Below are 14515 nucleotides of genomic sequence, written 5' to 3'. Positions count from 1 at the left end.
CTGAGGTACGACAAAGAAGCCCTCATTAGAGTCATTTTCAGAGTCGGTGTGTGTTTGCTTTTTGTGGGTAAAAAATCAAGAGACATGTTCAAACAAATTCAACTTTATTAAAAAAAATGTATTTTAAATTATTGTTTAAAATAACGGAACAAAATAAACCTATGATGGGAAAGGCAGAAAAAAAATCAATGGCTTCAATTTATGTTATTATTATTATTATTATTATTATTATTATTATTATTATTAACAAATATTGGGGGAGTGGGAGTTCGAATTCTAGAATTAAAAGTTGTATTAAAAGCATATAAAACTACCACGCTGTGTTATTGATGTAAATGGCTTCCTGTGCATGGATGACCATCGTGGTTGGCATCTGCCATCTTGCCTGCAGCCAGGTTCTTTTGGGGTTTGGTCTCTCCTGCCTTCCCTGCAAATGTTACTTGCTGTGGAGTCAGGAGGACACAATGAGATGTATCTAAAGGGCAGTAATTAGACAACAACCAGTTTTAGTTATCACCCAAATTAAGTTAAATTTACCTGAAATATTTTCCCTCTCCAAAGGCTGTTTATTGGTAAATAGTTATATAAAATCTTCCCATTTTCCTATTTGTCTTTTCAGTGACTAAAATGAAACAGCCATTAATTACATTTGGCCTACAGGTGGCAGTCTCATCATAGTTGATCAAAGCATCCAAGAGGTCAAACGGGACACCAAGGTGAAAATAAGGGTCCAACAATGATACAAGGAAAACGTTGCATTGAATATTTGACATTTGTACTCCCATTTGTTATTTTACACCCTATTTAAATATATGATACTCTGAGATGTTTTGGTCATGCAACTTTAACGTCAACGGTTTAGTTTAGAACCAAAAAGTTATGATTATGCTCTAATGTACTGCTTAACTTTATTTGAAAATTGGTCAAAAGAAAGAGTCCAGCACTCAAATGTACTTCTTTTACTAGGTTTTGAAAAAATGTGCATAAGACCTTCGACATGAATGATACAGTGAAGTGAAATTCACAATGTTTCAAACATCTTTGTAAGCACAGAAACTACCACATAACCACGCTGTGTGTATGTTGTCTCAGGACTTTTAAAGCATTTACTGTGTACAGTTATTGTGCCAATTAATATAAACATATCATTAATTGACTATAAACACAAATGACAGGATATGAGGTTACATTTGTTTCCATGAATGTAATCTAAAGCTGGTAGTTTACAAATGCAACCCCCCACTCACGACGACTTAACCAAAGTACCTGTTACAGCCAATTTAAAGTTATTGTTCTTTCAGTCGACTTTTGAAGTTCGTCACACTGTTTAAATCAAGTGTGACTCAGCTCAAAATTGAAAGTAAAACTAAATGTATCTCATTCACATCCTGTATACTATCTGACCCCCAGCAGTGTCAGCCTCCCCCTGTCATGCATCCATAAAGCATTCTTAAACACTTTAGCGGCCCTTTGTGTTTTGGCAGGCTGGAGGTTAACACAAGCACTACTTGACAGTTTGAGAGAGAGAGGGGGGGGGGGGGGCAAAGAGGGAAATGAGGTCCAGGCAGTACATCTTTTCTCAGTGGAGGCAGTGGCTGAGAGCACAGTGGTGGGTGTCTGCTGCTGAGCGGTAGGTGAGGATCAGGAGGTGTTTGTTGCCACGGTTCACGAGCAGGGCCCCTTGACAGCCTCGTTTGATGTGGTTGGCCCCTGTCGGCGGCTGGCTCTTTGCGCTGGTGTGACAGTCATTGCCGGGTGAGTGACTGTCAATGCCTCGACTGACAAAAGAGGAGAAGACAGGCATTCATGGGGCCTGATAATGGCCAGGCCAGGACAAGGCTGCCATTCTCATACACTTTGATCATGTGGCTTCTTTTGCACACCTTTGTAGGGGCTCCCTATTTGTTTAACAGATGGAGAGAGGGCTGTTTTTGATGGAGATACTTCTCTGTGAGATGCCTGTGTTGGTAAATGCCTTTGGCATGTGTTTATGTGAGTTTGTGTGAGCACATGTGTGTGTGCGTGTGTGTGCGTGTGTGTGTGTGTGTGGGTGCGTACGTGCGTGCACCACTTACATGGAATTAGTGACCTGGGGGATAAAAAAGTGCTTCTTAAGGATCTCCCCATATGAGACTTCACACATGACAAATGAAAAGTCATATTAAGAGCAGAACAAGAGAACTTTATTACACGTTTTGATTTCTTTTTTTCCAAATCACACTATAATGTTTTTTTACAGTCTACGGTAAACATCCAGAGCACTGACACAAACATTAATTATGAAATATGACTCATCACACCACCCACTTTATGTCCATTACTGTCCATTACAGAGAGACAGACTTCAGAAAGATCCTTCAGGCTTGTGCGCTGGCCTTTATTGGACTGCTGTGACTCACACAGCTCTTGCTTTTAAAGGTGGATTCAATTTGTGAGTCGGTCCAAATGTCTTAAGATGTGTCATGCTAGTGCATCTTAATAGAATAATTTGGAAGAATCATGTATGCTTCAGAGTTCGATGGCGGCTAGGTCAACCTCCACATTCAGACAAAGAGAGTGAAGAAATGCTAAGTCAGCAACAACTTTTTTTTTTACGGCCCCCACCAACGCAATCCTGTTCTGTTTGTGTCCTCTGTTATGTTCGGATACATCAAATTAGCAGTGCACACATGTTACATCATCCCTGACAAGTCACATTTTTTTCATCAAACCCTATCAGTCAGTTGGATCTCCGCTTGTGATCCTGTGAAGAACTGGGAGGCTGGATCTCTCAGAACTCTTCGCAGCATCAGATAGACGACCCACTTATCATAGTGCCACTGACAATAGACAATGGTCCCAAAGCCGGATATGCAAAGTGGCACGTTCTCGTGGGGCTGAGTTGTTGTGGTCTGGTCAGTTCCTTTAACCACGTCCGGATGTTTGTCAGATAACCACAGCCGACAGCTCAAAGATCGCAAGCACACCTGTGCTGGCTCTGACACGACAACACAGGCAGTGTTGGACGCGCTGAAAGAAAATTGCATAGGTAAATTGCATAATAGCCGAAATTATGAGAATTTACTGCCCGTGAATAATAAGTGTGAGATAATTTCCTTATGTGAGTGTTGTAACTCCTTGCAGCTTAACATCTAGAGTACACAGAAAGGGGATTGTTGTCTGGAAACCGTTTCATTTTAAAAACAAACACTTTTCTACCACTGAGCTACAAACTGGCACAATGTCAGTACACCTAAAAGCACAAGGTCAAGGGTGAGCTAAAACCCAACTACAAGAGCAAGAGGGAGAAAGAGAGGGACAAGGACTTAGCAGGCAGGCAAAACAATTAATAATAGGGAGCTATTACAGAGGGATTGTCAGTGCTAGGAGGGAGGTCGGGTTTCAGGCCCTTTTGAAGACTTTGATGGTGCAAAACAGGCCTCATTATAGAGATATTATCTCTATTCATACACTTACAGAGCCGCTTGGATTCCTGCTGGGAAAGATTAGGTTCCTCGACTTGAGAACATCCTCCTTGGGTGCCTGGCTCACAGACTGGTGTTCTCAGCTTAGGGCTCACCCACACAGCACGGCTCGACTCAACTCGCCACCACGTTGGTCCAGACTGAAATATCTCTTCAACTATTTGATGGATTAAGATGAAATGTTGTACAGACACTAGTGGTTCTCAGAGGATGAAACGTTATGACTTTGTTGATCGGCTGACTTTTCCTCTAACGCCACCATGTGGTTGGCATTTGTGGTTTTTGGTTGAAATGTCTCAACAATTGTTAGCTGACTTGCCTTGACATTTGGTTCGGACATTTAAACTGTATTTCCCTCAGGGTAAATTGAGATAACTGATCCCTTAACTGTTCTTCTAGGACCATCAATTGTCCAATACGTTGGTTAATGACCCAATAGCTGCAAACTAATTACATTTTAATTAGCCACAGTTGTAGTTTTCCTGGGGCTAATTAGCTAATAATAGCATCCTAACAGGCTAAAAACTCTGATGTGTTAGCATTTACCTCAATGATAACACATTGAGGTAAATGCCTAAGTATAGTCACTCAGAGGTATTGTTTTTTTCTGAAAGGTACAAGACCTGTTTCTAAACTAGTCGGAACAGATACAGTGGATTACACCCGGACAAAGTTGAAATCATGTAAATGACGTTAGTTCTCAACATCAAAGATGCACACTGTAAAATAGCAGATTGCACGTTATGACATTTAACAAAGAAATGCATTATACTTGTGTCTGCTCTGGCACTGAGCTCAGAGCCCAAACATTTGCTTCCAAGACACCACAAAGCAATCTGCTGCCACATCTGACACTCACACGAGGCCCGAGCTTTGTTGTTGACCTCAGGGGGCATTCTGGTTTTTGAGAAGTTATACAGTGCATTGAATGATTGTATGATTTTAATTACGGGGAATTTCAACAAAGGAAGGACAATTAGGTCTTCCTGAGGCTTCTCAAACTCTTTTCGCTCCATCTTACTCTCTCGTTGTTTTGTTTGTTTGCATGTGCTTCATTATGTGTGTGTGTGAGTGTGTGAATGTGTGTGTGTGTGTGTGTGTGTGTGTGTGCGCGTGTGTGTGTGTGTGTCCGTGTATTTTAACACAACGCAAGGCTCGGTATTAAACTGTGACGAAGGTCTACCACAACCTCATCTTTATTACATAATAACTACATTACATTATCTTATAAATTATATGCAAGTTATATTATTGTAGTATTTGAATATCAGCATGCACAAAATGGTTCAAAGTAATGTTTCTTCGCTTTTAAGTGTTGATTGATTTTGAATATTAAAACTATTCCTGTACCTTTTAGAGGAAAACAAACCTATAAAGTAAAATGAGAATTGTATTTGTCTGACTAGTCTCTCTAGTCGATTATAATGTGTTCAAAAAAGAGTAACACAAATTCTTGTCTAACTTCTTGAATAAAAAAATTTGATCCGAAAAACAATCATCTCAATCAACAAATTGAAGTGAAGAGAGCAGGAGGTTGATTATTGATTAAAATCATGTCTAATTGATCAGTTTGCAAAGAGTTCCAAAAGGGCCATGATGATTCAGCTAAATCAGGGTTTTGCACTTGTGTCCATAAAAACAAACAGACAGCTGCTACTAAATTCCCTAAATGACTTTGTTAACAAATATTATATCCGATTACAGTGCTGATAGAGAGAGAACAATAAATGAAATACTGAGCCAAGCCTGCAAACACTCAGATGTCCTGAAAACTGTCTACAGGTTTTTGTAGTTGTTGAAGATGGAAAAACAAGTTCGTACAACACTAACAAAAAACACATTCATAATCATCTTTGTCCCTCACTCTTGCTCTACTTAATTTGACTCCCTCCAGTTTCAGTCATGTTAAAAAGCTCATGCATAGTGGTGACTAAAAACTGTCCTATACGCAGAGCAGATTTGACTTCCAAGGACAGAGACAGGAGAAGAGAAAAGACGAGTTAAGAACCGGAAAGCAGATAAAACCAGAGGAAGTTAACAGACATGGCAGCGTGGTTTAATTGAGGGTGAAAGACTGTTATTTTTACGAAGGGCCCACATAGATCTATGCTGAAAGTAGCTTTGATGAGGAGCCTGGCGGGCACCAAGGACCAGAACATACTGGCAGGTAGACAGGAATGGCTTAGGGGAGTTGGGGGGGGGCTGAGAAAGAGGTGACTGGTCTCTTTCTCACAAATGTTTCTTTTATGATGGTAAGGTTTAAATAGGGGTTAGGGGGACAGCAAGTCTCTGGGGGAAGTTAACAAGCTAAAGAGTGTGAAGTGACTGTCACCCTCTCAGAGCACATACTCTTCAAACACACTTCCAGCACCGGACAAGCACGGCCTCAGGGTGGTACTCATAATTGAAACAGGGACTCTTTCAACAACAAAAAAAAGAGGTGTGTGCCACCAGTAACTGGACAGCCCCATGTAAGAACATCTACATCTTATCTCTCTGTTTCACTCTTTCATTTTTTTTTTATCTTTCCACGAGCTTCCACAAGTAGCAGAAAGTGATTGCTAGAATTTATTTGACTTTGAAAATAAGAATATGACACCTTAAGAAATAGTTCGACATTTTCGACATTTTCGACATTTGCTTTTATTTGCTTGCTTGCAGAGTATTAAGGCCAATTCATGGTTGCTGCATGTGCGTGGCCATCATGATCCTGCCATGTCCATAAAGATCAAGGGGGTAAGTCAGCGTCAACGAAGCGTAGCTCCTATGTCGCCATTTTTATGCTACCTAGCAATCATCCGCCGTTAGCATTCCATTGACTGCCATTCATTTTGACGTCACTTTGACAGCGAATAACTTTACATCTGAAGCGTTTAAAGACTTTATATGTCTATTGTTTATTTCTAAAGAAAAACAACAATGCACAAAGGCTCCATTACCTTGTAGCTCCCGTCATGGCTCCGTTGCAGGCGTTTTTGTAAAAATAGGCTAACCATTATGTCATACCACGCAACTTTATCGAACAGTCAACTTACATTAGCATTTATGTTTAATTACCAATGTTATTTAGCATTGTAGTTAGCAATAATTAGCCTGTGTCTATGTTCTCTCCTAACATAAACCTACGCTCTCCGTCTCTGCAAGATTCGGAATGATTGAGATTTCTCTTGGCACAGCTGCCAGAAGACTTACAACTTTCAGACAGGTTGCTCCCGTCGCATCTACGTCGTCAAGCTCAGTTGGAGGCTGCGCAGTAACGCTCCGCCATCACCAGAAAAGTGCTTCTAATATCCTTCACTGGTCTCTGTTGAAAATAATGGCGTCATGTTGTCCATTTCGTATACTGTCTGTGATAAATATCCACCTGCACTGTCTGACTATACATCTAAAGAAGTAAACCGGTTGCTTCTCTAGTGCACTGTGTGCATTCTCTTTAAGCAGTAGCCCACAGCATTTTCTCTACCATTTTGTTGTTGTTTTGCTACATGAAAGGACGAAAGAAAGAAAGGAGAAAGTAGAAAGAAAAGGAGCTCTTATTCTGTCGGTCTTAAAGTCTCCATCTTGTTTTGAGGTAGCCTACAGAATGTGTCTGTGTACGCAGACCCTCCATTGTAGTTGGCCTATGTTTACAAGTGCATGCTCGTCCACTGTCCGTGAGCAAGTCCCCAGCTGTCCGTATATATGGTATTCGTATTGAAGTACAGTATGCCTGTACAGCAAATATGTAGCTGGAGCCAGCAGGCGGTTTTACTTAGCTTAGCACAAAAACAAGGGGGAACAGCTCTTTCCAAAGGAAACAAAAACCGTCCACCATCACTTCTAGTAGTTGGTTTCAAATGTGGTGTTTTTTCATGGCAGCAATCGCCTGCTTCACAGCATTGCACGCTTGTGGGCTTGTGACTAAGAGTTATCCGTTTCCCTTCACTGACAGGCAAAGAAAGCAGGCTACACCCACCTACAACCGCAATGGCTGCGCTTGATTGGAAGAATTTCTCTTTTTTCAAGAAATAGTTACAACAAAAGTATAATAAGCTTTGCAGTTGCTGAATCTGTCTTCGTTTTAGATCAACAAAGTTCAGTTTAAAAGATGTTTGTGAGTTTTTGAAAGGGCGAGCTGCCCACTCCTCATTTGCATAAAGTAGCCTGGATTCAAATTTCTTCTCAAAAGTCACCGCAATTCTACCAGAATGCATTGCGCCACTGTTCACATCGACCATGAGTAGGAAGCGTGGAAATGATGCTTGGCAGTGGACACTAGGAGAGCATAATTCAGAAAATGTCACGATTTGATTCCATATCGATTTTCAATTCAAAAACGATTCTCGATAAAAAAAAAAAAAAGATTCACAGTATGTAAATGTAGTTACTTTTCCCATGTATGTATGTATGTATGTTTATATATGTATATATTATCCATATTATTCATGTGGATATGTTTGTTATTTGGTATTTAAACATTCTGTTATGGTGTATGCGTATGTTGTGCGTGATGTCTGTAAGCTACTGAGATCTTGAATTTCCCCTTGGGGATCAATAAAATCCATCTATCATGTGACTGCAGTAGACGTACAATAAAAACATTTTTAAAATATTTTTTTTTACATTTTTTTTATACAAATCGATTTTTGGAATTCTCTGAATTGAGTTTGAATCGCTAGAGTTTGAATCGCAAGCACACCCCTAGTGGACACATACTATAAAGCTCACTACTTTCTGTAGCCTATAGCTTACACTTACTGTTTGTTTATTCTGTACAAAACCAACATGTCTGTTTGTTTTTTTAGTTTTTTTTTAAACGGGGTAAATCTAGTGGATTTAACAGACAAATGTGAAAGTATCAATCTACTCTTTTAATTTGCAGCACAAAAGCAAAATGTCATTTTCCTTTTATTTTAAGTCAGATAGGATAAAATGTATACTGTTCTTCCTCTTCTTCACATTCTTGTTATTAATACAGTAATACTGCATAATCACAAATGCTCAGAATAAAGAGTCATCACTGTTAACTGGAATGGGCTGAGCTTTGATGCCTTGCCCTAATCAGGGTCATTACACAGCTAGTAAAAAACAGACAAGAGTGTGGGAAGTCACAAAAGAGGTGTTCTTCATTTCCGTCCTGCTCTCCCAAATGAAACGGCAAAGATCAGAGAGGGTGTTTCATTGAAATATTAACACAGGTGATCAGAAAGTCTCTCAGGCTTCATCTGGACTAACTCTGCCGACACTCCTGCAACCTGCTCTGTGTTTCCGACTGCTGGTGATTCAAACCAGCAGCGTGAAGAAAAAAAAATGGAAAGGGTCCCTTAATTTGACCCATGTGGCCAGAGAGAAGAAAAGAGAGTGAAGGTGTCAAAAAAACGCTCTCCTAGCTGGTTCACGGGATCGTAATGGAGCTGATTTGACCGTGTTCCAAAATGCTTCACCGTTCACATCAAGGGAAAGACAGCAAAGGTCATGGGATAGCAAAGGGCGTGTAAGTCTTTCCAGGTGTAGAAAGAAAAAGAAACAGGATAATAAATTCATCAGGTGAAAAGCAAAAAAATTGTTTCTCACAGAATCGACTTTTCTGAGAGAGACTAGAAAGGGGACGGTGCTTGATGCAGGCTTTCTCATTTGTTTGAAATGGTTTATGAATGAGTGCGGTGGCCACACCCCGCCCCCCCCCCCCCCTCCCTCCCACTCCACCCCACCCTCTCTATTTCAAACCCCCTAGATGCTGGCCCTGCCCAGGATAAAACGCAGGACAACTCAACCGGTGCCTCCACAGAAGACAGGACTGACTGACTGACTGACTGCACACAGCAGAGCGTGAGGCCGTTCACTGCTTCACTGCCCCGTGCTCACTGACACACACTCGCTGACTGCCGCTCACTCTGACAAACACACACACAGACACACTCTCACTGCCTTTCTTCTCTCTCTCTCTGTCTGTCTGTCTCTCTCTCTCTCTCTCTGTCGCAAACACACACCGGCTCTCTCCCTCCCATACTCGCTCACTCCCTCTCTCTTTCTCTTCAGTATCACACACACTCACACATACACACACATACACGCACACAGTCCGTTACCAACCCTCATTCAACTCCCTCTCAGCCACGGGTCAGCAGCTCAGACAGGCATCGCAAGGTGCACACACACACACACACACACACAACACACACACACACACAACACGCACACACACACTCGCACACACATACAAACATACTTAACACACACTCAAACAAAATACACATATTTATACACACAAAGACAAACAAACACTCACTCTTGCACATACACACACACACACACACACACACATACACACGCACACACACACATGCGCATCCTCATACAGCCCAGGACTTTATATGTGGTACGGGAAAAGAAGACCTCAGTCCAAGGAGGAGAAGAAACGGAGAAACAAGGAGCGACACTAAAGACGAACTTTTAAAGGTGGATTCAATAATAACAACACTAAAAGGATTGGACCAACAGAATCGAAGACTGGAGACAAGATAAGACTGATGATGAGAACTGGAGAGACTTTCCCAAGCTTGTTGCTGTAGGAAAGGCCTGCTGTCAGTAGAGATTGGTCGTCTGTGACATCCAGAGGATCAGTGAGTGCCATTTCCCTCCCTTCTCTCTTCAGGACTCCCACCCTCTTGTCATCTCTCCACTGGGACATCTCCCCATCATCAGCATGCCTACAGCTTGCACAAGGTGCACCTTGGGAGTCTGACCCACCATGTGCAGATGGACGCCGTCCGTAGCTCATCTCTGTCCTAAACCTGGCCTTGGCACCACCACTACTGAAGCCTCTGCCGGACGTCCTCTCCCCCTATCCAGTGCAGCCTCCCTTTGCCTGGCATGCTTCACCCTGCTCCTGGTCACCGCTGGCACCGCCACAGGGGCCTGTCCTCCTGGGGTTGGACATGAACCCCTTCAGGTGCTGGCGAGTGGCATCAACTGTTCATGGACGTTGGAAAGGCACACTCGCAGTTACAATCACCTAGAGGGCGACGTCCGACTACGGCGACTTTACTCTGCCAACAAGTTCTTCCTCTGTATTGACAAAGCAGGCAAGGTGGACGGCACTCGGCGGAAAAACTTCGCAGACAGTAAGTGCACCTAAGTTCTGAATCTCACATGTGTGTTGAATGTCACAGAGAGTACAGTTTGCCCTTTGACATTATTCTTTATTTTTATGGCTGGACTTTCTTATCTGTTCACTTTTATAGCAGTTCATAGGGATATCCTATGGTTCTATCACTGCTGGGCTATTTGTGTTGTGTTTAGAGCATGAGAGACGCGTTGCTAGGTAAGAAGGGAATACCCTAATGTGGATTTAAGAATACTCATGGGACAGTCAGCACGAGAAGGCTGACTTGAGGAGAGACATTGAGCATCAGTTGGCGATGCCACCTGGGCTCCAGTTTCACTGGGGATTAACTTGTCAAAACTGTGATGAAAGTGCATCAATTGTAAGCAGCAGGTGTAAGCGTAAACACATTCCTCTGACAAATGCAAGCGCGGAATTCATGTGTATCGTTCACAGTTTGATTTGTTGTAAATAATGTGACTGCTGTCAGATTTAAAGTGCAGAGAAAAGCGTTTGGCTTAGAGCCTCATGCACACAGCACAGCTGTAAACCTTTCTGCAGTCTGTGGCTCTCCACACAATCACGCCTCTTAGCACCTTCTCAGACGGATGCAGTTCCAGATAGACCCAGATTATTCTGCCTAAACTGTGGTTCAGGGACACCTGAGAAGAAGTTGTTTGTGTCCAACAATGGGCGTCTTTCAGATGCTTGACCAGGTCAGATGAGCCAACTCTGCTCTTGATCTGACCTCCTTCTCCATTAGTCACTGGCTGACTGACTGACTGGATAGCCCTGAGAGACGTTTATGCCTTTGACGGTAATATTTATGCATTTGGTCGTTAATGCCTTTTTATACAAGTGTGTGAGTCAGAGTTTTTTCCATACAGGAGCAGCTGCTGCGTCCAGCTAACAGGCCAGCCAGTCTGTTGCCACTGTTTCAATAAGCTGCAAGCGGCAGACTGGATGACATTTGTTAACCTGTCGGGATTAGTCACCTGGCAGAATGTTTAGAAACCACACACACTTGTAGAAATTTAAGTTGAGATGAATTATTACTGTGTTAAGTTTTGGACCTGGGGGCTCCAAGTTGGGACATTATTCTCTCAAATTAATGGTAATATATGTCAGCTACCATACTAAAATATTACTCCCAAGCTTTGCTTGAATTTGACACTGGAAGAGTGGTAGCAACACAAAGCAGTTTGAATTGGTATTCAGAATCTTTGGAAAGTAGCGAAAGTTATGGCTGAGGATTTGTGTAATTCATGCTTTTTCTTGCCATAGTCATGGTCATTAATACTTAAGTGGTTGCAGTAGCTCTCTGTGAAAAGAAATGCAGTCCCCTTAAACGTAATGTCCTCATACACTTTAAACATCATTCTCTCATATCCTCTGGTGGAAAGAACGATTCTATCTGTTTGCTCACACAGAGGGAGAGTGTGTACCTGCACCCTGAGCTGAGCACAGTGCCAAACCAGCGGTCATATAGACCTTGTGGTCAGTCTGTGGTTGCGCCTCACAATGGGGAAGATCTGGTTTAAGGCTGCTTCAAGGTTTCACTCTGCTTCTGTGTGTGGCTACCGTTACTGCCATCACACACGGAGGCTTTCAATCAGACTTAGAGCCCCCTGACCCAGACATTTTCTTGATACTGATACTGGTGGCCATTCTATAGATTGGAGTGGCTGGACAAGCAGGAAGTTGTGCGTATTTAATGACAAGAGCAGTGATGCCGATACTACAGCGCACTACAAGTCTCAAACAAGAAAGAGGACACATTTCATTAAAGGATTTTTTTCAATACTTTTGAAATATCTTGTTCTATCTGATGTAAAGAAAGGGATTGAGGCCAGAAATAGGTTTGAGACATACGCAGAAATGCTTTCAAAAACCTGTGCATACACACACAGAAAAATACAATGTTGGACTGTGTTGACTGTATTTTAATTTCTCACATTCCTCCATGGTTTTGTGCAAGATTAACCTACCATACCTGAGCTCAGGACAGTCCTGAGCCGTTCATGGAGCTTCCACAGTGCGGACCAGCAGTCTGACTGACTCCACCTCTGTCCTCTGTGTTGCCCTTACACTCTTGTCGACACAGCTATATTGCCCCAACAGCTCTGCCTGCTACACCCAGGCCCTCACCTCCACCCCACTCAATTTTTCCAGCACCAACTCCCAACTCTCAGGTGCAAAAACAGTTGGAATTAGTCAACAGCTCTCTGCTAATTAAGGTTGGAAAATATTGTATCAATCCCAGTGGAGCAGGGGCATGGAACAGCTGAGAGACGAGGTGAGAGAGGGAGAAAGACTGACTTAGTGAGAAGAAAGAGCAGGGACAGGGTTAAAGGGAGATACATGAATGCATTTCTGTTTGTCAGACTTAGCTACTGGTATGACATTCAAAAATATGGTGCAGCAGTCATTAAAATGCCCTTTCAGATACAGAGTGATGAAATTAAAAAACACACAGGTCAGGCTGAAAATGTATCATTTCCAAAGTGTTCTGAGAAGAATCCTGCCTTGTGTGCACACATGAGCAAATATATACACACACACACGCACACACGCACGCACAACACACGCACAGACAGACAGGCAGACAGACAGAATTTCAGGTATCCAGAATCCATTCCTAAAGTTTGTTTTAAACTTGACTATGCATTTGTTAACCAAACCGGAGAGATAGAAATCAGACAAGATATGTGACTGGATTATTATCTGGCTACAGCAGGTGAAACGACGCACTCTAAATATAGGTCCACTTACGTATCACTATCATCTAATTTTCTAAAAATAACTTGTCCAAATAGACACGAGAGGAGACAAAATACAGGACTTTGAGGGACCGAAGGGGAGGGTCTCTTTGGACCTATGGCAAAGCTGAAATGATGAGGGGAAAAACACACCCAAGTGTTTACAAAAGTTCCAGAGGCAGGTATGCATCATATCCTGTCCTGGGTCATCGGTCATAGCCTGCTAATTAGACAGTGCTACAGCACGCCCAGCAACCAAATCATGATCAATTGCAAGAGCAAATTATAAAACTAAGTAGAGTAGTATGGAATAGAGAGTACGGGGGGGTCCATTTAGAATCATGGAAGTTAAATCAAGTTACTGTGATACATGCAGGCTAATTTGAATTGAATCACAAGCCTGTTTTATATTATTTTGTTATTTCTGTTGTCTGTTTTACAAATTCCTAGCTGTTGTTTTGCCATGCCACACTGCATTTATGTAATTTTAGGTTTCATTTTTTCATCTTAATTTAATGTATGGACTGTTACATTTTGGGTGTGTGTGGCTGAATACATCAGAGGTTTGTGCAGTCTCCAGGTAGTGACAACTCATTCAGCCTTAGGAAATAAGGTCACCTCACCACGCAGTTACAATCGCAGAAGTCACTGCGTCCAGACTCCCTTTGCCTACACAGCCGCGCAACTCTCTCAGCCAGGGTGTGTTGTATTTACCAAATTCCCCTTGGTGTGCAACATCTTGCTGTTTGATGTGAGAGTTTTCCTAGTTTATGAGTGTGTTTAACTTGGATAAGACCCATGGGAAGAAAATCTTCCACCCTACTGCAATATGTTGTGGAAATTATTCAACCTTGTTTTAGACAGGGGATTCTGTCACTCGCCAAGGAGAGACTGAGTTGAATTTGAAATGGGAAAAGACAGGACGAGTGCTGCAGACAGACGACTAAATCCTCCTAAAAGGTTTGACCAGTTCAACAGTTGTGGCAGTGATGAACGTTAAAGAAGTGCAAGTGCAAGAAATGAAGATGAGAGTGAGGAAGAGTTAATCTACCAGAAAATTCTTCATATTTTATTGTATGGGTAAACTGAACTTAAGTGTAGTAAATACTGGTTCAATCATGCATCATACTCAGGAAATGGTATCATTATGTATACCAGTCATGAACAGTCATATACAGTGAAGAACTCATCTTTGTTTATATACTACA

At 42.1% G+C, this 14515-nt stretch overlaps 1 protein-coding gene across 1 annotated transcript in view; it reads left to right on the top strand.

Moving 5' to 3' along the window:
• The first annotated feature begins 9241 nt into the window (after window positions 1-9241).
• The window catches only part of fgf22 (fibroblast growth factor 22), a 28715-nt gene continuing 23441 nt past the window's right edge, over window positions 9242-14515 (top strand). The window contains exon 1 of the mRNA XM_032526891.1: window positions 9242-10567. Within this exon, the coding sequence (XP_032382782.1) occupies window positions 10195-10567 (373 nt within the window). The 5' untranslated portion in view covers window positions 9242-10194. The remainder of the gene's footprint in view (window positions 10568-14515) is intronic.

The sequence above is a fragment of the Etheostoma spectabile genome, chromosome 9 (assembly GCF_008692095.1).
Source record: "Etheostoma spectabile isolate EspeVRDwgs_2016 chromosome 9, UIUC_Espe_1.0, whole genome shotgun sequence".
In the NCBI taxonomy this organism is placed as follows: Eukaryota; Metazoa; Chordata; class Actinopteri; order Perciformes; family Percidae; genus Etheostoma; species Etheostoma spectabile.
This window is presented reverse-complemented; position numbering and strand designations above follow the sequence as displayed.